This window comes from Emydura macquarii, unplaced genomic scaffold (genome assembly GCF_026122565.2).
Source record: "Emydura macquarii macquarii isolate MOO-44397 ecotype Brisbane River unplaced genomic scaffold, CSIRO-AGI_Emac_v2 contig_3240, whole genome shotgun sequence".
NCBI classification, from domain to species: domain Eukaryota; kingdom Metazoa; phylum Chordata; order Testudines; family Chelidae; genus Emydura; species Emydura macquarii.
In genome coordinates, this window is record NW_027133377.1 from 3,301,206 (window position 1) to 3,327,736 (window position 26,531).

Here is a 26,531-nt window from a genome sequence, read left to right on the forward strand (position 1 = left end):
GGAAGCAACAGTATCTCTCAAATCTCTAGCTTTGGCAACTACTTGTTCTCTCTTATGACACAAGCACCGTATCTGCCAAGAAATATTGTCTGTTGTTGATGGCTAGTTATTGATGGCAAACCTATGCAGATTGCAAGCCTGCATTGAAAGGCCAGCATTTGGGATTCCATTAAGATGGTGATGTGAACTTTTCTACCTCATGCTGTTTAATGTAGTAAACATGTTTAATGTTGAAAATTTACTGTGAGTCACACTTACAAAGACTTTAAGAGTGGAGGAGTTTCAGTTCAGATTATGGCTCTTTCTGTGCAGAGGTCAAGAACTCGGTAATACCGCAATGCAGGCCAAAACAAACTCTATATGATCTACTACTGGTTTCCTTTTAAGTTCCCCTTTCGCTCAGGGTTGACTTCCTTTTATTTCACTCCAACTTACATCAATCCCCGTTGTAGAAAAGTTTTCCCCCCCCCCCTCCTATTTCGTTTAAAAAACATCTCTGTAATGAAAATAAGTTATTTTTAGTGTCTTATTTGTGGGGAAGAGTGATTCAAATAGGAATCCATGCAGGCAAATCCCCAGAGACTCCAGTTCCAGTTCTCATAATTCAAATTGTATTTAAAACTACGGTTTGAACAGAAATATTGACTCTGAGACCGTCCTGTGATACTGGCGATAATAAACCATTCCAGTTTTTAAATGGATTTATGGGTACCTTGTTAAATTTCCTCTCTTAGATGCACCGTATTTAACTAGTGGTAGAAGGCTGAGGGGTGCACTCGGCAAACTTGGTCAAGCCGGCCCTTTTCTGCCTCCTGCTTGCTTCCAGTCTGCCTGGGGGCTCGGAGCTCGCGGGACTTGCATTCCAGCTCGCTGTGATTGGCATCTGGAGCCTCTCCCCAGCAGTAGCAGCAGCTTTCTCTCTCTCTCTGTGTGTGTGTGTGTGTGTGTGTGTGTGTGTGTGTGTTCTGTTTTCAGCAGGGCAGCGGAGGGGGCTTCCATTCGGGCCGAGACTCACCACACTTTCCAGCCGGGATGTGATGTGAGCGGTAGCTGTAGGGACGGATGCATTATTACGTTTCGACCCCGATTCAATTGAAGTAAATGAGAGAAGTCGCTGACTTCGATGGGAGCAGGATTGGGCTCTTGATAGTCACCCCTACCTATGAACCATTCTCTGGGTCTACAGGCCCCTCTGATCTCCTTGGATGGGGGTGAGCCCTTCCTCCCCCTGCACCTGGAGCAAAACTGGGCTTGTTACCCTTTCAAACCGCCCAGCCCCGCCCCGCCCCCACACCCGTGTTGAAGCACAGTACTGCCTCATGCCACAGCCATTTCGTGTTGATCCTTGTCTTTAACAGGAGTGTTTAACGAGCGTGTATCTCTGAATGGGGGATCTTCCCAGCCAGCCAGAGCTCGTGCAATCCTGAATGTAAAAGAGAAACAGAACCACCTCTTCCCGCTCTCCGCTGGGTGTTCTCCTTTTGAAGGGCTGAGGTTAGCAAACAACCCTGCCTAGCGAAGGTGGTCGGTCTCCAAAGTTTTTTAGGAACCGATGGCTCTAAACGCGTATTTTTTCTTGTGTGATGATTAAATCGAAGACTGGCGGCTTTAAACCATGTCGGTTTTTTAGATCGGGGCCCAAAACCTAAAGAAATGGCTCCTCCTCTGGGCGCTGTGTGGATCCCTCATTCCGGGGAGAAGGGGGTTTTCAGCGAGGACTCTGCTCCTTCGTCCGGGTGGCGAGGAGACGTCCCGCGGAGAGGTCCGTGCGGGAGAACCGCGCTCTAGAGATGGAAACACCAAGTTCTAGCTGTGGAGGCATTCACAGACACCAGCACTGCGAGATAACCCGGCCGGTGCCTCCAGCCAAGAGCCGGAGCAAAGAGGGCTCCAAACCCCAACCGTGCACTGGCCATTGAGCCAAGGAAGCGGCTCCGGAGTGGTGGCGGGGGGCGATCAGCAGCAGGGGCCCTGCAGGAAGCGGTCCTGGCTGCAGTGGGCCCACGGGGGTGAAGGGCGACCCCTGCCCTCACTCCTTGGCTAGGGCAGAAGGGCCATTCACCTAGCTGAGCTTTCCAGGCCAACCGGGCTTGGAGACTAGCTCCGGGGAGGGAGACAGAGCCTGTGGCTGAGCAGCAGGATAAGGACTATACAGCTACCACTTTCCCTTCCCCTGGAGGCCCGGGACTGGGGGGCTGGGCTGGGGTGTTTATCCCGGGCTCCAGTCAAAGGCAGAGAATAAAAAGCCCGTGGACAGGTTGCCGGGGGGCAGCGCGCTTTGAAGGGCAAAGCTCCCCGGCTGCTCCTCTGTCCCTTTCTGCCTTCGTCCCTCTCGGGTTTCCCGGCTGGGAGACGGTGATTCCGGTGCCAGGCCGGCCGGTGTCCGTGTGTTGTACGCAGACCACGGGAGCGCTTCGAAGTAAAGTGCAGTGAGTTTGCTTTCCATTTCGGTGGGAGCCGGATCGGGCGGCAACTCCGGTTTGGAGCTTCATGCTTTAACTGTCACAAAGCTGCCTCCCCTGCTCCCCAACTCCAGCCCCTGTCTCCCATGGTGCCTTGTACTTGAATTGCCAGTGGGTGGCCTCTCAGGTGGCACTGTGTTATTGCTATTTTTTCCTCCTCCTTTTTCTCAGCAAATATTTAACAAGTGACTAGTGGTTCTGTCCCCTCTCCGGCCCCTTCTCTGGTAGAAACGTGGGCCAAATTCTGCTCTATTACCCCGGCCTGCATGGGGGACGGGGGTAACTTCATTGGAATTACCAACGAAAAGGACTTGATCTAAAGTCCGTGGAAGACTTTCTATTGACTTCCAAGGATTTTGGAGCACCGTTTTTATGAGAGCAGAATTTGCCGCTGTACTTGTTGCACAGGGACCAACCATTCTGGAGTTTATTCCCGAATATTTTATGACAAGTGTAAATTCACTCTCCCTTAAGCAGAGAATTTTCCTGATTCCGCTGGAAAGGCTGTGGTAGGCCAGGAGTCATACTAGATAATACGTAATCCTGCCCTAAATGCAGGGGACTGGACTAGATGACCTCTCAAGGTCCTTTCCAGTCCTGCGAGTCTGTGATTCTGAATCTGTAAACCTCCTACTGAATGGAGTGCATGAGCCAGCCATACTTCGAATTGTACTAAAACAGCGAGTCCAGGACTACCTGCAACTTGTCTCTGAAAACTGTCATGGTTCCTAAGCGATTTGTTTTGTGCACTGTCACCAAAACCGGTATAGAATACAGTGGCTGCTGGCTAGTGACAAGATGAATAAGTGTATTGCTTGATGAAAAAGCAAAGGAGGGGGAAAAGTGGATATTGTGGAGGAGGCTCTTATAAATGAACTGTCAAGCGAAAGAAAGTTAAAGGGAAATCTCCTGCTGTAAATGCATCGGGCGGGCACTTCTAATAAAAATCAGGGTCCTGGAGGAATTAATTACAGCAGCATTACAGGAAGAATTCGTGGAATTGCAAAACGTAGTGGCACAGACCAGCACGAACTGCTGTAGCAAATGGGGAAACTGCAGGAGAGTCTAACAATTTCTGAGCTGATATGCAGGACATTGTAGTAGCATAATAGCAGTTCAGACATTCTAATGAATAATAGTGTCCAGCGATACTGACAAATGATATTACACATACTTTAAGATTGAAGTAATTTAACTTGTTTTTATATGCAAAAGCTTCCCACTGGAATCTGACTTTTCTAGATCACTTCTACCTGCCATGAAAAACTCTAACAACAAAATTATATACAATCACTACATAAGTCTAGTGAGTTTAGCTATTATGAATCAACCAGGAATCTTTGGTTTATTGTGAATTGCTAAAAACGTTGTTTCAATAAGATTCTCTGCAGCTGATCGGACATGTGTGGCAACTTGAATGTCCAGGAGAACCGAGAAAAAGCACACAGGGATTTTGCATTTGAAAGCATGCTGTGTAGATGGAAAGCAGTTTACTCAGCCCTGTCTGTATAGTGAGATTCTCCTCCTACTGCTAACCTACTAAGAATCCTAGGAAAAGGGACTACTTTTGGTGTTGCAATTTCACAGCTGTTTTTCCTCTTCTCGAATCATATATACTGTTCACTTTTATTGTAAATGTATTTGTAATAAGTGTTGAGCATTGTTATAATAGTAGACCTGACATCTCCATTTCTTTTGGTTACAGCTGATCTCAAATAAAAAACTATTAAAGTATTTTCTTTAAAAATAGAAAGTAAGCAACTGACAACCAGTTCCTGAGAATATTCGTGTCTGCTGAGTTCTTGTTTGTTCAAAGATTATCAAATTTTACAAAAACAAAACAAGACTAGTATTCCTGTTGTGAGTTTAATTTATTGTTCAACCACTCCATTTTTTTCTTGTCAAGTCACTGTATGTAATAACATTCATCACCAGTCACTATAGCTGTTTCAGTCCATTAACCACGTGATCCTCTGCACACTTTACTAAAAGTTAATTCCCTTGTTTTCGTTTTTATAAAATAAGAAATCTGTTTTATTGCTAACCCACAAGTCTGTATATACTAGTTTCATTAATCTAATTGCACAGAGTATCTAGCATATTTTTAAAATAACTTTATTGTGTATACTTTTTCAGCCATTTATAATTTACAAGTTAAATCACAATGAACACCTTGTCCTTTACCACATAATCATTCATTCTTTTTCTTTTAAAATTAATGTCACAAACCAAAAAAAGGGTTGAAATAAAATAAATTCATTTGGTACTGTTATATGTATTTTGAAAAAGACTTTTTAAAAAACAAAAATAACTATTGCTTTTTTTAAGTATTACTTGAATTTGGTCAAGTAATTTTAGTTCTAATTCTAGATATTTTCATAACAGTGACAATTTATACCAAATGACCTCACAGCTTGAATGCATGACATGGAATCAAATGAACTTGGGATCTACATTAAAGGGGTAAGGTGTTTTATTATTTTGTAATCTTCTTCTGCATTAGTGTAGTTAACTTTATTTTACTTTTATTTTTTATTTTTATGAATGGAAGAAGGTCACTGGCACACAAAATATTAACCTGTCTGAAAGATGGGGTCTTTATTTGTCTTTAATTAACATGTTGGGTTTTTAGTTTAAAAATATAATTCTATTGAACTATTAAAAGTATTGTCCTACTAGACAGTTCACACTTAATAAGAATTTTATGGTCACGTTTTCTCTTTAACTAACTTTAGACTAAAAAGTCTAAGGGGGAAGAACTAGCAATATTTTCTTAAACTGTTTGGGGTGTTCGGTTTATTTTTTTGTCTTAAACCAATGTGTCTTGGAGAACAGTATGTTGGTTGTTGATTTTTAACAATTTTACTGTCTAAACAAACTGTCTTCATTATAGGATACACAATTCAGGTGCCAAACAAATGCAATAGCTTTTAATTTGTGTGATCATGGTGTTTTCCAGTAATAGACTAGTAGTAACTGAACTTAGGTTGGGGTAACAGGAATGCAAAAACCTGTCTAATTATATTCTAGATAGCTCTAAGCAGCCATATTATTCAGTATATACAGCACAAATATGGGATGGGAACTGCATAAATGGATATGAAGACAGGTAGATCCCTACTCCAAAGCTCTACAAAATAAACCTGTGAATGAAGCATGGGAAACAATGGAAAAACTTGTAAAATTGAATGATAAAGTTGAGTATGGAGCTTGTCAGCGCTGTTCTCTTCCATTAATATAAGTTTTTAAAATATATGCTTTTTTTTTTTTTTTTTTTTTAAGATTCTGTCATCTGATTAGTTCAGCCCTCCTTGTTGCAAGGTGTTGTCTTTCTGACCCCATAATAACCACTGCTGGATTGGAGTGCAATTTGGAAATGTGCTTTCTGCAACTTGCAAACTGTGGCTGCCCAGTAGATCCTGTGCACCAGTTCAGCCTGGTGTAGCGCATGCTCAGCATCTAGAATGTCTGCCAATGGTGCTGGGCCTAGCTCGTAGCTAGGTGTCTGAAATACCAATGGTGGTGGTTGGAGAAGGCCTGGGGCATGAGACAGTGCAGGGGGTGGCCTGAGCAAGAAAGCAGAATAGAGAAAGGGTCATAAAAAACTGGGAGAACAGCATTCTGGGCATGAGGAGTGTGCAGGGGCTGATTATCTGCCTGACTAGCAATGCTGTGATGATCAGGCCCTGGTCTGCTCTCACCATCCCAGCCATGATGAACCTCAAACTGGCCTGCCCCAGATTCCAGGGTGTAAAGGGGTCTCCAAACTCCTCTAGAGAGCAGGAACGAATGAAAGAGTTACAGGCATAGACTACTGCGGCTACTTTCTGTGTCTCCTTCCCTCCATTCCTTTCTCCTTTTTCTCTAGTTCTAACCTCACTTTGCTCCTCAGACCAGTTCTTCTCTCCCTCCTTTTTATTATCTTTCCCTTCTCCAGGCCCCACATCCTCTGTCCCTGCCTTTCCTGGCCCTTTCCATCTTCTCTGACTTCCTTCCTTCAAACCATTGTCACCCTCCCACTTGCAGGGAATGGACTCTAGCCTGTTTGCCGCTTGTCCAGTATGGGTTTCCTGTGGCTCTGCCAGCAGGAAGCCCGCCTCAGAGGCGCTACAGATCAGAGGCATTGGTAGGATAGCAGAGACACAGGGTGTGGTGCCTACAGGACCAGGGCTTCTGTCCCTCCCTTCCTGCAGGCAGGACAGTAACTGTATTGAGAGATTCTAAAGATGTCTCCCCGATCTCCTGAGAGAGTTGTCGGTAAAATTTAACCACTCCTGCCCTTCCCAAATGGGACAGCACTTTGGGACAGTGGAAGAGGATGTACTCAGAGGAAATGATAGAGTACATCAAAGGGTTTGTCTGGTCTAGGGTACAAATGTGTTGGGTTGGTTTTTTTTTTTTCTTCAAATGTGTTGGGTTGCACAGTGTAACTAACCCATTCTAGAACTCTGGTATGGACAAGGCAAGTTGTACTTAAGCAAGTGCTACATGGTTCAGTTGAAGGCTTGGGGGGAGCCTAGACTTCAACTCAAGAAGCTAGCTTCTGCTAACCTAGAACTTGCCTGGTCCACCCTAGAGTTTTATAACATGCTAGATAACATGTCCTCAAGAACCACCTTTTGATCCTAGTCCAGACAAAGCCAACATTTGCCTGCTGTGTTCTGAATAAGATGAACAATAGATGCTTTTTACCCTCTTCGGAGTAAATATATATATTTTTTTTTTAAAAAGAGAGATGCCCAAACTAATATGTAGATCTCCAGATCTATCCAATATGGTATCATGTGCAGGCTGGCTTCAGTATTGCACAATAATATGAAGTACTGCTGATCTGCTTCTAACACTCCTTCATTAATGGTAGTTGAAGGCGAGAGGCACTAGATAGTAGTGTAGTAAACCATGTGTGTCAGAGCAAAGCAGTGAAACTGAAGTGGTCGTCTTCTGTGGTATACCTGAAATCTGCCAGGTATACCTGAAAACCTGACCTTGCTCGAGCCCCTTCTCATCTCCCACTGCAGTCCAACTATTGTGTATAATTCAAGCTGACCAACTCTGCTGCTGAGGCAATTTCCTACTTTTTTCATAACTGTTTGTAATTTCCTCTTTAAACTGCCTCCTTTTTAAAAAAATCCTTCATTGCATTATTAGACACTGTTTTGTCTCTTCTGAAGAAAATATCCTGCAAAAAGGAGAAACACATCAACCTTGACCGAGGTCCAAGTTACTAAAACAAGGAAGAGGTTATTCTTTGGGGAACTCAGTGGAAAAAAAAAAAAAGGGACACAATAGAAATATTAAAAGAGTACTGAACAAAATAAATGGTTTTACTTGTCCAAAAGTGCAGACAGTTAGCAGTATAAAGTATGTGACATAGAATTCTTGAAAGGAAAAAAAGAAGAAATCAAGATGAATGATCTATGGTAAAACAAAGCTGAAAGTTTTGGTATAGGCCAAGATTGTAGAATCTGTGGAAAATCAGTGCTAGACATAGCCTCATCACTGGTAATATGAGCCAAAATAGTTATCTGTCTTCTCTGGCTGAGAGTTACAAAACACAGTACCTTCAAACGCTGTTGCCATGACCATAAGGTACTCTTCCTAAGATTTACATCTTTAAAATATATGAACTGTTCATAAGTGATTCCCAGGCGTTTACTCTTTCAGATACTTTTCTCAATCTTGAAGTTGTATTTTATGAATATTGGCATATTTATGTTGAAATGGAGAGCTTCATTTCTCTCCAAAGATGACAATCCTTATATAGATATTCCCTTCTTCCCTCACCACTTCCTCATGACTCAACTAAACTTTCTTTTATGCAGTGTATTATAAAGAAATTGGGAAATCTAAAATTATATGTTGATGATTAGGGACTATAAACTTTGTTTTACATGAGCTTAATTCAGTAGCCCTTTTCCTGGGTTTTTATTCACCTTAAGCTTAAAATAAAACCACAACCATATGTTCTAGGCAGAGTTGGCAGTGACACCTAGGGTTAAGGTTGCCTGGCACTTTCCATTATGTAACCTTACTCAGCCCTCCTTATGCATATGCATTATGATCTAGTCTTTGATTAGGTGATACACACTATTTTATCCACAGGACCCCTGCCTTATTCAGTGCACGGGATAGACAGGAGTCAGGGAATGGATCCGGGTTGTATAGTGAGTGAGGCTGTTGTCTGTAGGACTCCTCCCTGATTTGTTACAAAAATTGGAAGGTGTGGAGTGAATGAAGCAACGGATTGCAGGAGGAGAAAGGATAGTCTCATGGTTAAGACAGTCAAATGTCACTCATAAGGACAGGATTTGATCTTTTCAAACTTTTCACAAGTGATCACTGATTGTGCGTTCCTCATTTTCTGATGCCCACCCAAGTTGAGACAGCTGGGGCCTGATTTATATTGGTGCTGAGAGCTCATAATTACATGTGAAGTCAATGGGCACAGTGCTTTGAAAATATAAAGCGTTATAAAGATGCTAATTACTCTGAAAAAGCAGGCCTTATACATCTCAAGGTGGATACTCAACATTGGTGGACACTTTTGATGATGTTGGCCTTAATCTCTGAGCCTTTGTTTCACAGCTATAAAATAGGGAAAATAATACCATCTCACAGGAGGAGCTGTGAAAATACTTTCATTGGTGACTATTAAGTACTCACTGCTGTGGTGAAGAGAATCTTGGAAAGCCCGTGAGGGAATTAATATTTCTTTATTCAGTACAGATTTTGGATAGTGTGTGATAAATAATGTGGCCACACACTGAATAATGAGAATAAATATTGAATAGCTACCTATTCAGTTGTCTGATCTAGTCCCTGGCAGTCTCAGAAGTGCCACTCAGGAGGGCCCAAGAATTGGGGCCATGATCTGAAAAAAGACTCTAGTGCAGTCTGGTTTGCACAGACCTGTCAGTATTGGATAGGAGCCTAAACCATGATGTGGAACCTGAACCCAGGACTAGCTAAATATTCTACCAGATGAGAGAGTCTCTGTCATAAAGCAGATAGAAAATTGGAGAAAAAGGGCCATGTTGTCTGGAAATTGAATGAAAGCTATGAATCAATGTCTGTTCTCAATTAACGCATACAGTCCCACTCAAGTCACATATGTACACTGGCAGATTTTGGCTCAGTGCCTTTTTCATTGTTCTTGAGGTATGTAATCAATGGGCTCCAATGCACACTACTATATATTGCCATTTGCTTAGTCTCACTGGAAAGCACAATAAAGATGTCCTTTGCGAAGCACTATTAAAATAGCATTTTAACGCAAGACTCTTAAGGTTTAGGATTTCTATAATAGATAACCTTTCTCACAGCCTTATAAAACCTCATTAGTAAGTTTTGGAAATCTAAAATATCCCTGATTGTACTCAGTCCTAAAGCAAATGTGAATTGGAGCACACAATGGTGTATTTTTCATGTTGTTAATATTTCCCCCTTCTCTCTCATGTCAGAGTGCCCTAATCATAAATTTATCCTTACCTCAGGGAGGAAGGGAAGTAACAACCCATTTCACAGATCGGGAATTGAGGCACAGAGGCAAAATTACCATTGACTTCAGTGGGACCAGGATTTCAACCAGAGAGATTATGAGCTGTCCACGGAAGGACATAAGTAGAGCTGTGAATTGAATCTAGGTCTTTGAATACTAGTCCAGTGCCTTAATCTCAATACCCAGCTTTTCTTTTTCAATGATGATTACCCACTGGGCCTAGTAAGTGAAATCATATTCTCTAATTCTCCTTGGAGAATACAGACAAAGCAGCAACTTTGTGCTCTGCCCCACCCCTTAATAGCATTACCACCACCGACAGGTAGAAACATCATCTGTATAATTAATCAGACTTCTCCTTATTGCCTCAGTGATGGCATATATACTCTCATAGTGATTGGGAGGTAAATATTTTAGTAAAGGAAATTAGCTCTATTTCCCTTCTACCCTATTATCATACGGACTGCCCCCGCCCTTCTTCTGCCTCATTTTTGGCTCTGTTTCCACACCCAAAAATTCCAGTTCCTGCTCTGAAACACTATTAAATTGCAGCTTACCGTGGTGCCTGTTTTATGTAATCTTTCTTTCTGATTTTTTTTTATTCTTCCATGTCTGAATCTGAGTCAATATGTATTCATGTTTCATACTGATATTTGCTAACTCTTCTCAATATGTCCTATAACTTCCCTTTGTTAGCCTTATGAAATAATAACAACAAAATGAAGCTTAACTCTCCAGATTTACATTGAGGCTAAATGAAAACTAATCAGACAATGCTAAAATAACAAAGTAAAGTTGGTGTGAGAGAGAAATTGCAGAGTTTGTTTTTTTTTAAATATTCAGATTAGAATGTAATCTTTTGAGATATTTTTTTATAACCTCTTTAGATTGGTACAACTCTCTAAAGCTGCTCTGTTTTTCATCACACATTCTCATCTGTAAAACCTTCATTTTTATTAATCTCTGTACAATCTGTACAGAGTCGAGATTAATCATTTTAAAAGAGCTACTCTCCAAGTGTTAAGGATTTTCTGGCTTAATACTAAAGGCAAATGTTTCTAAATGCTCTACAGTATACACTGCTTGCTTAGCATTTTATGTTGCATAAGTATCAATCTTTGTTTTGCATACATTTTATGCATTTTTTTCCAGGTTTGCTGCTGCGTAGAACCAAAGGACAATATATAATGGGGCCATTTCAGCAACCAACTTGATGAACTCTAAATATTTTACAATCCAATTCTGCTTCTGTGCAACTCCCATTGAAGTCCCAAGGGAATTGTGTATTCACCAATAATGGCAGAATTGGGACACTTAGGGCCAAGTCCTGAAGTCCTTACTCAATCAAGAACTCCTGTAGGGTTTTGCCTAGGTCACTAAAATAGTACTGTCCTGATAACAGGTTTAACTGCATCTGGCTCTGCTTAGCCTTGACTCTTTTCAGGATTTTTTCCCCCATCAGTCATAAGTATGACTTTAAACATTAAACAGGGGAAACAGTTTTTTCTCCCGTTTTATTCTGCATGGACTTCTTGAGGATTCCAATTTTGCACTCTACAATTAACACCTTGGCTTCCATGCTGCTTCATTTTAAATCATCTTTGTTTGTATTTATTTAGCTCAGATGCAAAATTACATGGATAACAATGTATTTGTAGAGCTGTAGGACAGCTGATCCCTTGGTAAACAAGCAGGACTTATTATTATTTATTATTTCATTTTTACTTTCCATTAGTGGTCACAGTGTACTAGGCATTGCCCACTCACCCTGGTAAATATAGTCTCTGCTCCAAAGTGCTTCAAGTCAAAGAATTTTCCATTCTTTCTTTTTTTTTTTTTTTAAGATCTCCAAATCAGAGATGTGTATTTGCAATTATTTTACATACTGCATGCATGAACTCACTGATGACTTGTATTGCTGATAGAGGCTGGAGTTTCCTCTGGTTGCTATCTCCTGTGTGAAATGAAACAGGTGGTTGTGATTCTGTAGTTTGGAAAGTCTGAGAAGCTGTAGAAGAGCTGCCAGACTTACACTAGTTCTTCCATTGAGTCCTCCACATCCTATGCTAAATAAATTATGGGTGTAACAAAAATTCACAGTGCAAAGCATAGCCATTTTGCTTGGTATCATCATTCATAAAATAATAAAATAAAGATCATGACAGATATAGGAAAGGAAGATCATGACAGACATAGGAAATCCAGTCTATTTCACAAGCTGTGTGACAGTCACTATCAATGCGAGTGAGATGTCTATTCAAAGCAGCACTTCCAGGCCCAATTTGTGAAAGTCTCCATTGGTATACCAATAGTCCCATTGACTTCCAGTAAGTGCCCCCTGTGTTAGAATATTAGCATTGTTTAGGGTCAGGTGATTCTTCCCTTACTCATGTTGAGTTGTGCTTTCCTATCCAAGAAGTCTTACTCCGCATGAACAAAGTTAGAAAATAGGGCCATATATGATAAGTCCCCAACAGTGCTGTTGGATTTTAAGAAACTGGAACTACGGTTTCTTCTTACTAAGATGCCTTTCAAAGGGAGCTGTTAAATGGGTGGTTTGCTCACTAGTTAGTATGTTAGTGGTCAGGTGGCTTTGAAAACAATTTCTAATGTGAACAAGCCTTTGCTGTTGTGTGTACAATTGTGGTGAAAGAGGGCATATGACCAGGAGTAATGGGATGAAATAAGAAAATGGATGAGAAATGATAGGGAAAACTTCCTGTCAGTGAAATTTAAGCTTGTGGATTTGGTGGCAGCCCCATCCATAGAGAGATTTTAAAAGACTGGAGAAAATACCATGAGGAGTATCCCTAAGGATCTCTATAGCTTTCGCTCATTTCTAATTCCTAGGAGAAGTGGGTTCTGCTGGTTACTTCCCATTTCAGAACTGAATAGTCTTTCAGAAAACGCTCAGCACCTACAAATGAAAACCTTGCTAGTCCCTGTATTTCAGACAGTGTAGAGTGCAAGTTAGTCTGTGTTTTGTAGCGACTTCTATTGTCATTTGTTGTACCCCTGGAAGAAAAGGTAAAGTTTACCATATGTTTAGGGATCTTCTTACATACACTCTTGTCTCTCGAGCTGTCTATGCTGCCATCCAGGGTGTGAGTTAGATAAGGCGAGGAATTATAAAACTAAACTAGGCTACTCAGAGGGGTGACTAATAATGATAAAATTTACATTTGCCCTTGATTTTCTATGGCACTACAGATCAGCAACTGCTTCTGCTGTGAACTGCAGAGATGTCTCTCCCTTGTTGTAACATCCTAACTCCCTTCCCCATCTCCCCCCCAAAACATATAATGTACTCTGTGATTAAAACAGATGTTGCCATGTGGTAGATGTGCCTTCCCTTTGACAGGCTTTTACACAAGTAGCAGATTTCATTGCTGCTGTCCTTCTGAAATGAACAGAAAATTCAATGTTGATGGGGTCCTCTGCGGCTCCTTGATATTGGTGCATGCTGTAACTGAGAAAATGATTATTTATTGTTTGTGTTATGATAGGACCTAAAAGCCTTAATCAGGACTGGGGTCCCATTGTGCTAGGCATTGATACATAGATAAAAGATGATTCCTGCCCTGAACAGGTGCCAGGATTGTTCTCTCCCTACTACTAATGGTAATGCCATTATCAAAAGATTTTATTCACCTTTGTATCCTGTTTCATTTTGAACTTTAAAAAAACCCAAACTCTATTTTCCTTTGAGGTCTAGTCTTTGACCCTTTGCCTCTGCCGGGGTAGGAGTTCTTGAAAAAACTAACCCTTCACAACTAGGAAAATCACAGTTGTCATAGAATTTGTGAAGAAGTGAAATGCTTGTTCTGTAATTTTGGATCCACTGACCTGCCCAGCCAAGGATGTGAGGCCATAGCTTTGCAGACCTGGTGCTGGAAAAAAACAAATTAAACTAAAATTCTGGCTTGCTTTCAAGAAAGCTGGTTGTGGCTTCTAGGCAGGTAACTGTGGTGCAGACCCATCCTGAATAGTTGGATAAAAAAAAAAGGCTGTTATTGGGATACCTCATTAGCAATTTTATTCCAGAATAAGAAGGTAAAAATGTAGATGATGGCAAACTCCCCAGCAAAAGAGTTTTTTCCTTGGGTTTAGTGTAATTAGTAGAAGAGGGTGTCATTAGCAGTGTTTGAACCCACAGAATTCTACTACATGAGCTAAAGAAACACCTCTATTAGATGGCAGAAGTAGACTGCTAGTCTCTTCGTGACCTGATAGCTAAAGAAGAATGCAACACACACACTTTACAAGTATTACATATTCAGAAAAGCTCTCCCCCCTATGGTCAAATTCATGAAACTTTTAGATTCTTCCCACCCTGCAATTCCATTGTTTATTCTTGTAAATCATTTGAAAGACTGGCCCTTCATATGGACTGCTTTATTTCAGTGGGCCCTTCTTTCCCTTTCAGGCAGAAGTCAGGAGCTTCAGTGGCTCCAATCATGACGGCAATAGATCTTATTATTCTAGGCTTTGCCAGGGGATTGCAACTTTTCAGCCATCTAATCTGTTCCTCCACTGTGTCTCCTCGGGCTCCACTCCTGGAGTTTTTGAATTTTCATGATACTAAAATTTAAACACTTACTTCTCCTAATATATTAACACAAATGACTATTAATTCAGAACTGAAAACTGCAGTGTACATGTATCACTTTAACAATGGTGAGATGTTCAAGTGGAAAAATCCATCAGTGTTCCTTCCTTTCTGCACAACAAAACATGACATTTTGCAAGATACATCTTAACTGGGTAAATAAACTTGTGAAAAAGCATTTATTTCAAATGTTGCCATGTTGCTGCATGGGGAATCTTGATAATTTACATCATCCCCTTTGTGTTTAGCATAGATTAATTTTAATTATTTTTTTTTTACAAAGAGTTAAACTACAGTGCCTCTTGCAAACAGATATGTGAGTTAAATGGTTAGGACACTGATTTGTAATCTGTACTTATGAGTACATGACTGCTATTCTTATAAATGTCATCACTTTCTCAGTACTATCTGGTAATATCTGAGTCATGAGGTGCTGACAAAATCCACTGTACTTAATGTGAAACTTGAGGCATTTTGCTCATTCCAAAGATATTAGCAATAGCCAGCTCGGCATTTAGCTGATAAATAACTTGCACATATGCACATAACTTGTTAAGTTCCTATGTCTCTTTTTTTCTTAACATCTTTGTGGTAACTTTAGACCATGGCAATATTCTTTTTTTTTTTCTGATCAGTATTTGTTGGGCAATAATAGATGTAACTATGTTATTGAGTCAATGCATTGTGCTGGAAAAGTGATAATCCTGATCTGACCCATGCAATGGAAGAGGAATCTTTCTCCAGTAATTTTCACTTGGAGATGAATCTCCTGACTACCAAATCAAAGCCTAAACAATTTATCATCAAATAAACAATTGAATTGTTTCCCTCTTTATTTGCAGCCATGCAACAGGATATGAGAATGACAACCACACTGGTCCTATGTTATACAGCTGTGGGGCCCAATATAGAATACACACTCATGGAGTCTTTAGAGGAATACAAGTAAGTATATTAGGACATTCTACATAGGAAAGTAGAATTCCTGGTTTTTTTTATTTTTATTTTTTTATAAGGTTCCAGTTACTTATTGATTACTTGATTCATATTCATAACTCTCTTGCCAACTTTAGATCTCCCTGTGTCATTAAGAAACCCCTGAGATAAGCTGACTTATCAACAGCTAGATGTCTAGTTGGCAGCCGGTAACAAGCGGAGTACTCCAGGGGTCGGTGCTGGGGCCGGTTTTGTTCAACATATTTGTTAATGATCTGGAGGATGGGATGGATTGCACCCTCAGCAAGTCTGCAGATGACACTAAGCTGTGGGGGAGTGGTAGATATCCTGGAGGGTAGGGATAGGATACAGAGTGACCTAGATAAATTGGAAGATTGCGCCAAAAAATCTGATGAGATTCAACAAGGACAAGTGCAGAGTCCTGCACTAAGGACGGAAGAATTCCATGCACTGCTACAGACTGGGGACCGACTGGCTAGGCAGCAGTCCTGCAGAAAAGGACCTGGGGGTCACAGTGGAAAAGAAGCTGGATATGAGTCAACTGTGTGCCCTTATTGCCAAGAAGGCTAATAGCATATTGGGCTGCATTAGTAGGAGCATTGCCAGCAGATCGAGAGAAGTGATTATTCCCCTCTATTCGGCACTGGTGAGGCCACATTTGAAGTATTGTGTCCGGTTTTGGACACCCTACTATAGAAAGGATGTGGACAAATTGGAGGGAGTCCAGTGGAGGGCAACAAAAATGATTAGGGGCTGGAGCACATGACTTATGAGGAGAGGCTGAGGGGACTAGGCTTGTTTAGTCTGCAGAAGAGAAGAATGAGGGGGATTTGATTGCAGCCTTCAACTACCTGAAAGGGGGTTCCAGGGAGGATGGAACTAAGCTGTTCTCAGTGATAGTAGATGACAGAATAAGGAGCAGTATCCAATAGTAACATTTTTTTTCTCTTTGTTCTAACACATTACATTAACTTAATTTCTAGCTTGTAAAATTAAGTATAAAAAAGTTACTCTGGGTCATGTTCTGATCTCTGTTACATTGGCGTAACTCTGAAGTTAGTCCATTGATGCTAAAGGGGTTACTCCACATTTATGCTATTGGAAATTAGTTTGGAACTTGACCCATTTAATCATCGATATAAATATATGAGGGAATTTAGCATGTAGAGTTAACCTTCACCCAGTTGTAGTGCTGTATATAGAAAAGGGGAAGAAATACAGCTGTACTTTGTTAATGGAATACAAAAATGGTAATTTGTAGTATGGTACATCAGAGGATCCTACTCATGTTGAAGTTTGATCGAGTGTTACTATTGATTAAAATAGGAACAGGCTTGTGTCTATATGCGCTAGTCTCATTAGCTATGCACACTGCTGTTTCTGCTGTTGTAGGATGTTCGACGAGTGCCAGGAGTAGCTCCAACTATTGTCCGATCAGCTAGTGAGACGAATGAAAAACGTCCCTTCATGTGTGCATACCCCGGCTGTAACAAACGATACTTTAAGTTGTCCCATTTACAGATGCACAGCAGGAAGCACACCGGTAAGTACCTGCATTGACCTGTCTAAGCAAGGTGCCAGACAAAAGGGGATGGTTTTGAAGTCAAAATTGGACAGAAGAGGCAACCTGAAGCTCCGTGTGCAGAGGCAACCTGCATGATGATGGTGTGTGTGTTTAGGGGGGAAGGTGGTTTACCATCTAGGCAGCACCTGTCCTGGGGATGTAGAAGATTCTCTCTGGATCTACAGAAGAAGGGAAGAGCAAGGAGTGGTGCCAAGGGGGCAGGCACACAGTTTGCCTTCCTCCCCAGTACTGAGGGATATCACTGAGTTCATACTGGGGGTAGGAACACTAATTCTTCCATGAGAAGAGCAAAGTCTTCCCCCAAATGAAAGCATTTAGAGAACACTCTGAGGGGAACCTCAACATTTACCATCCCCATCCTGCTTCCACAGGCTTTTTTTTTTTTTTTTTTTTTTTTTTTTTTTTTTTTGAGGGGGGAGTGCTGACAAGACCCAAAGAAATCTTGCTTCTTACTATAGGACCATTGCATGCATTATATAGAGGGGAAGCCAGTAATCTCTACAGTAAGAGCTGGATATCACATTCCTTGAACACACAACTGCTGCTGAAGTCAGTCGGGAGTACGTAAGCAATGCAAGTTATGTCCAAAGTAGTGAAAGTAATCAAATACCCAACTGCATACTGAAGAAAATGTAAACTGAATCAGTTCTGATTCACAGACTTCTACATGAGAGGAAATGCATAATTATTATATATTTTCAGATGTATTCATTTTTGCATTCTCCCCTCCCTGACTGCATGTTGCATGTGATTTAGAGCAAAACTATCTTGACTATTTCTGGAAACATATGGATAAAACCTACAGACATCAGTGTTCAGTTATCTCTCTCTGTCTACATTGGTATGATAGAATAGGCAATGTTACTGCAGCATGATTCTACTGTACCCACTGTATGGCAGAGGTTCCCCAAACTGCGGTATGCAGGAGAATTGGTAGTGGTCTCCGGAGGGTACACTTAGAAACAAGATTGATAGCCATCCAATCGTTATGCTGTTGTCACATTTTGAGGTGCAATCAGACTGGTTGAGGGGTTGTGTCGCTGCCTGCCCTGTAACTCTGAGTGCCTCAGCATGCTCTGCTAATGTAGCTCTTTTGTCTGAATGCTTCCAGCCAGCAAACATATATGCACTGAGTGCTTCTGTGTTAAGCAGCTCTGACTCAGAAATTCTAATTCCAACAGCCTGATTGTTACACCACTGCCACACTCTGGCCTCCAGCAACCTTGGCTACACCTGGAAAGATGATCCCAACACCCCCCATCCCAGTCCTGAATTTTCCCCAAATCATGTGCTCTGCAATGTCCAGCCCTCTCCTGGACCATTCAGAGAGATATTAAGGTTTGTTGGTTCCTTTAAAGAGACCGTACTCAACTCCAGTGCATGTGGCAAGTTGCTAACATTCACTTTAAATCAGACACAACACTGGACTGGTTTAGATTACCAGTAAAACAAGTTTATTAACAAAAGGAAATAGGATTTTAAGTGAGCTCAAGTATAAAGGATAGAGTTAGAAATGGTTACGAGCAAATAAAAGTGAAATGTGCTTTCTAGAGGCTAAGATTTAACACAACAAGCTACAGCCCTTGTTCAAGGTAGTTTCCTTACCAATCTACCTTCCAGCAAGATGGCTGACCACTCTTCTGGTCAGGATTTTCCAGAGTCCAAAGTGCTCAGTTCCTTTGTCATTTTAGGTTTTAAAAAAAAAAATAAAAAAAAAAAAATTGGGGGTTCTTTGCCCCTCTCTTGTATAGTCCAGTGAACTTTTGTAATGGATTTTTCTGAAGGTTACCCCCTAAAGCAAAGCTCATTCAAGTTCTGAGGAAGGGGATGAGAGTCTAGTGATGAAGGCAATTCCATGCTAGTCTCTTCCCCTGCTGGGGTTTGCTAAAATGCAAATTGATTTGTTTCCTGCAATTTCCTCCCCTGCTGTGGTGTTCTGTGGTTAATAAGGCTTGATGAGCCTCTTTACCATCTGTGTAGATTGCATTCCCACTGTCTCTTAGTGTACTTTGGAAATACCTTCAAGATGGCAGAATCACATTCCTTTGGGTGGGGGAACTTCAGCACTGTCTGGCAGACACACTTTGATAACATAATTTCCCATAAGTTTGTAATTTTGAATTTGTCTTCCAGATGTACATTACACAATCCTATTAAAGATCAGCATGGTATTCGCTTCCGATTGATCTCTTACATGACACCGTTTACATACAGGGTATGACCTTAGTGAGTTGGGGTACACTGGGACTGCTCAGGCCACCTGAAACTTACTAAGAGATATCACTGAGCCCCTGGTCCTCTTGCATTGGGATGCTCTTAGGGTCACAACTATACTAAAAACACACTACACACTTTCCTGCTATTGCTCTACCATGTCAGCAATTGCTGTCATTATCATAGAGATGAAATAGAGTGTGGAGAAGCGGTCCAGGCCATTGTAAATAGTCAGATGGTCTATCCTACGCTATCTCTATTAAAATGTGGCGCTCACACTATAAAAAAGCGTTTGCAAACCCCAGGCCTGTGAAGCACTTTGAATACTATGGTAATGTTAACTGCACACAGCAGTTGTAAAGACGTTAAGGATAACCACTGCAATGCATTTTTAATTTCGTCATGTGCAGTTAGAATATTCAGCTGGACATATCAAGACATGGTAGATTGCAACTGAAATTTAGGTTTCATAGCTCAAGCTGTACACAAACATTACTCTAGTCTCCATAAATACTGTTTTGTAGGCACTTGGGAGCCTTTAACAGCTGCTGGTGCCAGTATTTTCCTTGACAATGTCTAAACAGTTTTGAGTTGTCCTCACAATCAGTCCTGTTTTCTTCAGCGCTGAATTTGTTTGCTCTAAATCTTGATTTTTCCATAATCTTAAAATTGTTAATTATTCCGCTCTTATTTTATTACACATAGATGCTTGGTTTACATCATATTATTTCTGGATGTCTCACAAGGTTACTCCTGAATCTTGTGTTCTTTAATGGCAAGAGTTGTCCTGCATTAAACTACACGCTATTTAGGGCCTGCTCGATAACATTTGGCATCAAGGAAGCTCCAGGAAGCTGGGACTGCAGCTGGCCATCTGCTCCAGAGGGAGTTATCTGACTTGCCTTCGAATGGCGTAAACACCCTTACTCCTCTAAAGTGAGTTGTAGAGATGCCAGGGAGAAGAGATAAATGCTCACTTGAGTGAGTTCCCTGGCTTCTGTGCTTCACAAACCCTGTGGGGTTTTTCCTCCAGAATGGTTTCTGTCTTTCAGATGCGGCCCTAGATCTGTATGTCCCTGAAATTTGAGATATTTTAAATCCAGACCTGGATATGGCTCTGAATTTTGCAAATTACTCTTAGCTTTATAAAAGGGCAGGCCCATCCCCCAGATGTGAACACCTCTATACTCAGTGGTATCTGATTATTAGGATGTGAACTTTGTGGCAAGATCCCATTTCCATCCTCTTTGTATCTTTGACTTTTCCCCTGTTTCCCAGCTTGTGGGTTGTGCAGCCTTTTGTGGAAAGCTTTGGAAACCAGTCTTTGTTTGTTTTATGGAGGAGTTCTCCTTTCTCAGTCACTGCGGTGGGGAGTATCTCTTCCTGGAGGCAATGCTTACTGAGTGAAAGCTTCTTTTACTACTACTTTCCTTCCATGACCCACTTACAAGGCATTGTCTTCAAGAGCTCTTTAAGGGACTAGAATCAGGCCATTCTGAATATAATGAAGCTGCCAGCTAGGGAACACCTGATTAGAGTAAAGCCACAGTCCTTTTAAACTTTTTCTTATGCTAAGGCTAATCAGGCATCTGAGCAACACCTGGGCGTTGTAAATTTAGGGTTCAGTGTTAAATATACCAGTTAGACTGGGTGGAGTCAGACACCTAGAAGGGGAATAGCAGTAGAATGTCCTAGCATGATGTTCTGCACTCACAGAAAGAGGGTGGATTCCTCCTCTTCTTCCACTCCCACATACGCCTTTGTGTAGATGGTACTCTGGAGAGCTGCAGGAAAGCTGGAGAGCTTTCTGGGGCCAACTACTATACAGGTTACGTTAGGTTGTATCAGGCCTTTCTTTCTGTGGCCAAAATACAGTTGTACTATTCCTGGTGTAATGTCATATCTGTAGTACCCTTCCGACTTTCTTAATATAGTAACAGATCAGGTTTTGCAATAACAGAAACTTGATATGAAATGGGATGAAATATTTAATATGTAAACAAACTAGCTGTTAATAATAGCTGTTACAAAATAATTTTGGCTTCTGATGTTTTTCTTCCCATCACCTAGATCAGGGGTAGTCAATTTATTTTTTAGCAAGGTCCAAATGTCTTGATCAAGATATAGTCAAGGTCCAGACCCCGGAGAAAATAATAATAAAAAACCCCAATAATGATAATTAAATAAAAAGATTTTGGGGGTCCATTCAAAAGCATCTCGCAGTCTGGATTTGGCCCAAAGTCTGCCTATTGACTACCCCTGAACTAGATATTTATAGACAACTGACTCATTAGATCCTCTACTTATGTCCTTTTCTTTCAGATAATGTTACCAACTGCTATATTGCAAAATCAAGCAGAGCTCCGAAACACAAAATTGGAATCTCTAATAAGTTTTTACTAATGTTTCAACAAAGTTATTGTTGAAAATACATTGACATTTTGTACCCTTGAAGATTGCTTATCCACTGTTAACAATGCCACTATTGAAACACATATAACCATACACACAAGCACACTTGTTATCTTGGAATAGTCCACTGTAGTAGATTGGGCTCCTAAAGAAATGCAGAAATAAATATAAATCGTAAACGATACTGCAAATAATGTGGTGAGTAGATTTCAGGGATTTTTTTGTGAAAACTGATCAAACATATTTTATATATACACATACACACTTACCTACCTTCATGAACTTCCTCTTGGCAGAAACATCACTATTCTTTCCAATTTTTTTCTGGTGATATTCCAATTCCTGATAAACCTATGAATTTACTCCGAGTAGAAACTGACCATCTTATACCGAAAATAGCTTTATGGACCTTGGATATGTAAAAACTATCTTTCATTTAAAAAAAGGTGAGAGAGAGAGACAGCAGTAATTGTCAAGAATTTTGCTTTTTAAGGATTTTGTAATGTACAGGGTTAGTGTGTATGTGGTGATGCTGTCTAGTAGCTGCCCTCAGTGAAGGATGAGAGCCTGTAATTAATGGAGTTATTGCTTTTAATTCATGTATTAGGGGCTTCAGCTTGTGGTGTTGAAGGTTCACAATTGTGTATGAAAGTAGATATCCATGGATTTGCTACACTTTACATTTTGTAATAGAAGGTATGTATAGGTGATGTATTTCACAATAATTGCACCCCATTGATTATACACTGTCATCAAAACCCACTCAGTGTGGTGTATGTCTTCTTGATATCCCTTCTGTGTCGCCTTCATTTATCTGGTTATTTGCATGACCTTCCTACCATAGTGTCTAGGCACCTTGCAATCATGAACAGATTTTATCCTCACAACATCCCTGAGAGATAGTATTCCTCTTCTACAGATGGGGAACTTAGGGTAGATTAAGTGACTTGTCTGAGGTCACACATGAAATCTGTGATTGAGCCGAGAATTGAACCCACGTCAGAGTCCCAGGCCAGTGCCCTAGACCATCTTTCCTCGATTAACATTCCTTGAAGATAGACCTTGTAAGATTTCATTCTCACTGGATAATGCGCGGCATAGAAGGTCTTTCTCTTTTTTCACCAATAGTTACAAATCTGTACCCTGCCCCAATTTGGTTTCTTGTGCAAAGGAAATACATAAGCTTTATCTTTAAAGCTTACCTGCAAAAGAAAAAAAGTAAAAAAATGTATTGAAACAAGTTATAACGGTATAAACACTTTTGCACTTATATTTAACTGCGCCCACACATGGGGATTGCACCAATTTAACGGAATCCCATTTCATTAGATTGGTGCAAAACTGGGTATAGACCAGCCTCAGATTCTTTCTCTGTAAAACTCGCTGTCTCCTGAGTGGAAGACAAAACTTGATTTTCTCTGGTTCCAAGTCAAACTTCAACTACTCACCTAATGTTTTAGTCTTAGCACTAGCCTTCTCCCATTCCAGAACTCCTCCACCAAAAGTATACTTGAATGAGAGTACTATGCACTGTGCATTTATAATTATAATTTATAATACACTGTGCATTTATAGGAAAGAAGGTCCAAATTCTCCTCCCCACTTATGTTTGGATAAATCTGGAATAACTGCATTGGGTTCAAAGAAGTTGATCTCTATTTACACTGGTGTAATTTGGCCCATTTTGAAAAAGTACATTGACACATATTTGACTCCAGTTAAAAAAACCAAAACAAATCAGAACTAGGCCTAAAGTTAAAGTGCAATTTGAGTTTTTAATATTAAAAGAAAAAATGGTTTCATACTGAACTAACTGTCCTTCTGTTGCCCCCATGTCTAATACTGTATCTTGCATTATAGTCAGCCTTTATGTTCTTCTTGTTAGTACTGAAATGTAAATAATAGTGGAAAAACTGAGCAAGGAAATCTGAGTGTAAAGGGCAGCTGTTGTTTGATCTGCAACTCCTTTCTGTTTTGTTTTGAGGTTTTGTTTTTGTCATATAGGAAAGTAACAATATTGGATCTTTACCTGTAGTCGAGCGTCCCTCAAACTGGAAGGCTTTAGCTTTTACTGGGGATACCCCAATGAGCCCTGGCAAAGTACACTCTCAAACAAACTTTTTGCTCAGCAGTTTAGAGAGCCCACTGAGTGCTTGATGTTGAACACCAAATAGATTTTTCCTAATTGGATGTTTGTTCTGATGCCTATTGAAGTCCATAGGCTGTGTCTCCATTGACTTCCGTGGGAATTTAATTAGGCTTCTGCTGATGCCCAAGAAGAATGGGGAGATAAATCCTCGATCCTCTCCAAAGCTCACTCCCCTTCCTTCTGCACCCAATTTCAACACACTTTTATTGTGTCAGCTTATTGGATTGGCTGATCCTAGTATGTCCATTTGTTGGTGTTTTCCTTATTCTAATAAATAAAACTAATTTCAATTAGTTTTTTTTTTTTTTTTTTTTTTAAATTACTTTAATCTATAAACTGGCTTCTGGTGGCTGAATTGCATAACAGTTTTATCCAAACAAATCTCAATGCAAGTGAGCGGCTTTGGCTCCAGCAGAAGAAGGTTGCTTATAGGGGTAATCCCAAAAAAAGGCATCAGAGTTCTAAGGTGAATAGATCATTGTGTAAAATAATAATAAAGGTCCTTTTGTTTTCAAAGTGGATGCCTTCAAGCCTATTACAATATGCTAGTCAAATGTCTGATAAAACATCTTCTGCATTTATATTGCAATTAGGAGACAATCATCCTGTCACTGCATTCTGTTTCACTGACATTCACTCTCTTAAATCTGTCAAATGGCTGAATCTCTTGAAAGAAAGTGGTTTCCTAGAAGGAGGCAGTTTTGTGGAAGTGCTTGTGGTCAAAGTGTAAGGAGTCATTTTAAACACTTGTGACAAATGTAATAATTTACATAAATAAATTAAACTGAACAGATATGGAATAGTTTATGCCTAGGTTTAAAAGTCGGCAAATCCCTTTGGGTAACTGCCACAGGAAGTTATAAAGATTTTTATGCAGATATTCAATAAGTATGTTTAAAATTCTGATCTGGGCTACCCAATGTAAATCTGGAATATCTCCATTAATATAAACAAAGTTACTCGACATTTGCAGAAGTGTTGCTGAGATCAGAATATGACTCATCCCAGAATAGTCACATATTTGCTTTAAACCAAAATCATAATTTTCTTAATACAAAAATGATAGAGATTATTTATTTTGTACTTTTTAAAACGAGTAAGGATAGGATACAAAGATAAATATTTTCAAGGTAGAAACTGCTATATTCCCTTGAATCATGGAGTGTCTCTAACTTTCCTAACACTGTAATTGCAATCAAAAATAGTCTGTGAAGGGTCAGTTCAGTTTCGTAGATCACATGCAACATGAACAAAATATCTCAGCATGTGCCTCTGCTGCATCTCAAAAGGTACAGAACTCCTTCTAGATTCAAATGTGGCTAACAGAAACCTATTTATCTGCTTGTCGTTATAAACTGACATCACAAACACTGAATCTTGAAACTTAGGCATTTAGAAATGTCATACATTTAAAAAAATATCCATCCCACTTCATTTGAAGCTGCATTTTTCTTTAATGCCTTCCTTTTGGGTCTTTGTTGTACGACTCACCCTTCCAAAGCAGACAAAATTAGTTCCATGCAGTTTACTGTGTAGATCTTTCAAATGAGGGCATTTAAAAAACCAGTGTCCTTCCTGCTCTGCATACACATTAAAGGGCTGGCAGTTTAAAAGTGCCTTATTGTGGGTGTAAATATAATTATGTATTTTATGGCTCTCTAGCATGCCAGAGTGGTGTAAAGGGGCCTTTAGTGTACATGAGAATCAGGCCTTAAAAATCCTAAATCAGTAAGAGCAAGAATACGTGGGTTAGCCCTTCTGTGCTGGTCAAAATTTTATCTTGCGCTACTATTACATAGCGTGCTGTATAACAATTTGTTTCCACTCTCCTCTCTTGAAATGGCTGCATTTCCATGGTGTTTGTATGCTTAGATGCTTTATAAAGCCCTTTATGATGGAAGGTCCTGTATGAATGTGAGACATCATTATTATTGTTTTAGGGCCAGAAGATCACCTTTGGTCCCATGCAGGCTGGGGTCTAGGGTTCTAAGTAGACATGTACAAAACACATAGGAAAAGCTTACCTAATTTTTGTATGAGGCTCTCAAAGGCTTGGGTGAGGGAGGTGTTTGCAAATGAAATGTGAAACACTGCTTTTCATGGTGAAGCAATTTATAAATCTTTCACCTGTGTAAATTATTTCCTTGTGGAAATTGTAGAAGGGGTTGGAATATGGTGTTCAGGGGAGAGAAAAGACATGTTGCTGTTTTTATTGTCAAATCTTGGAATAAATGTTGTTCATGCCGCTTTGTGTTCAGTTTTTGTACTTTTAATCTATTTGATCCCTTCTTTGCACAAACTGATTCAAGATCAAATTCACCTAATGTAAATGAGTTGTGTTAGATCCTCAGCTCGATTGATTTCAACAGCGCTATATCCGTTTTGAATCAGCTAAGAATCTGGCCCATTAACTCTTAAAAATATGTGAGAAGAAGCCCTAGCCTTTTAGTATCATACATTTTATATATGGGGAGACTCATTAAATATGAAACTGATGTGCTTCCAAATTCAGCAATCTCTTTCTAATGAAACATTTGCCCTCTTAAGGTGAGAAACCATACCAGTGTGACTTTAAGGACTGTGAGCGAAGGTTCTCTCGGTCAGACCAACTCAAACGACACCAAAGACGACACACAGGTTTGTTG

The 26,531-nt window shown here is 40.3% G+C and overlaps 1 protein-coding gene across 4 annotated transcripts in view; it reads left to right on the forward strand.

Moving 5' to 3' along the window:
• The window catches only part of WT1 (WT1 transcription factor), a 46,603-nt gene that overhangs the window by 13,427 nt on the left and 6,645 nt on the right, over window positions 1-26,531 (forward strand). For 3 of the 4 annotated variants that reach the window (XM_067532131.1, XM_067532132.1, XM_067532134.1), the window contains exons 4-7: window positions 4,848-4,925; window positions 15,412-15,514; window positions 16,919-17,069; window positions 26,434-26,523. In XM_067532131.1, coding sequence (XP_067388232.1) covers window positions 4,848-4,925; window positions 15,412-15,514; window positions 16,919-17,069; window positions 26,434-26,523 — 422 coding nt within the window. The remainder of the gene's footprint in view (window positions 1-4,847; window positions 4,926-15,411; window positions 15,515-16,918; window positions 17,070-26,433; window positions 26,524-26,531) is intronic. The other variant, XM_067532133.1, reaches the window with a different exon arrangement.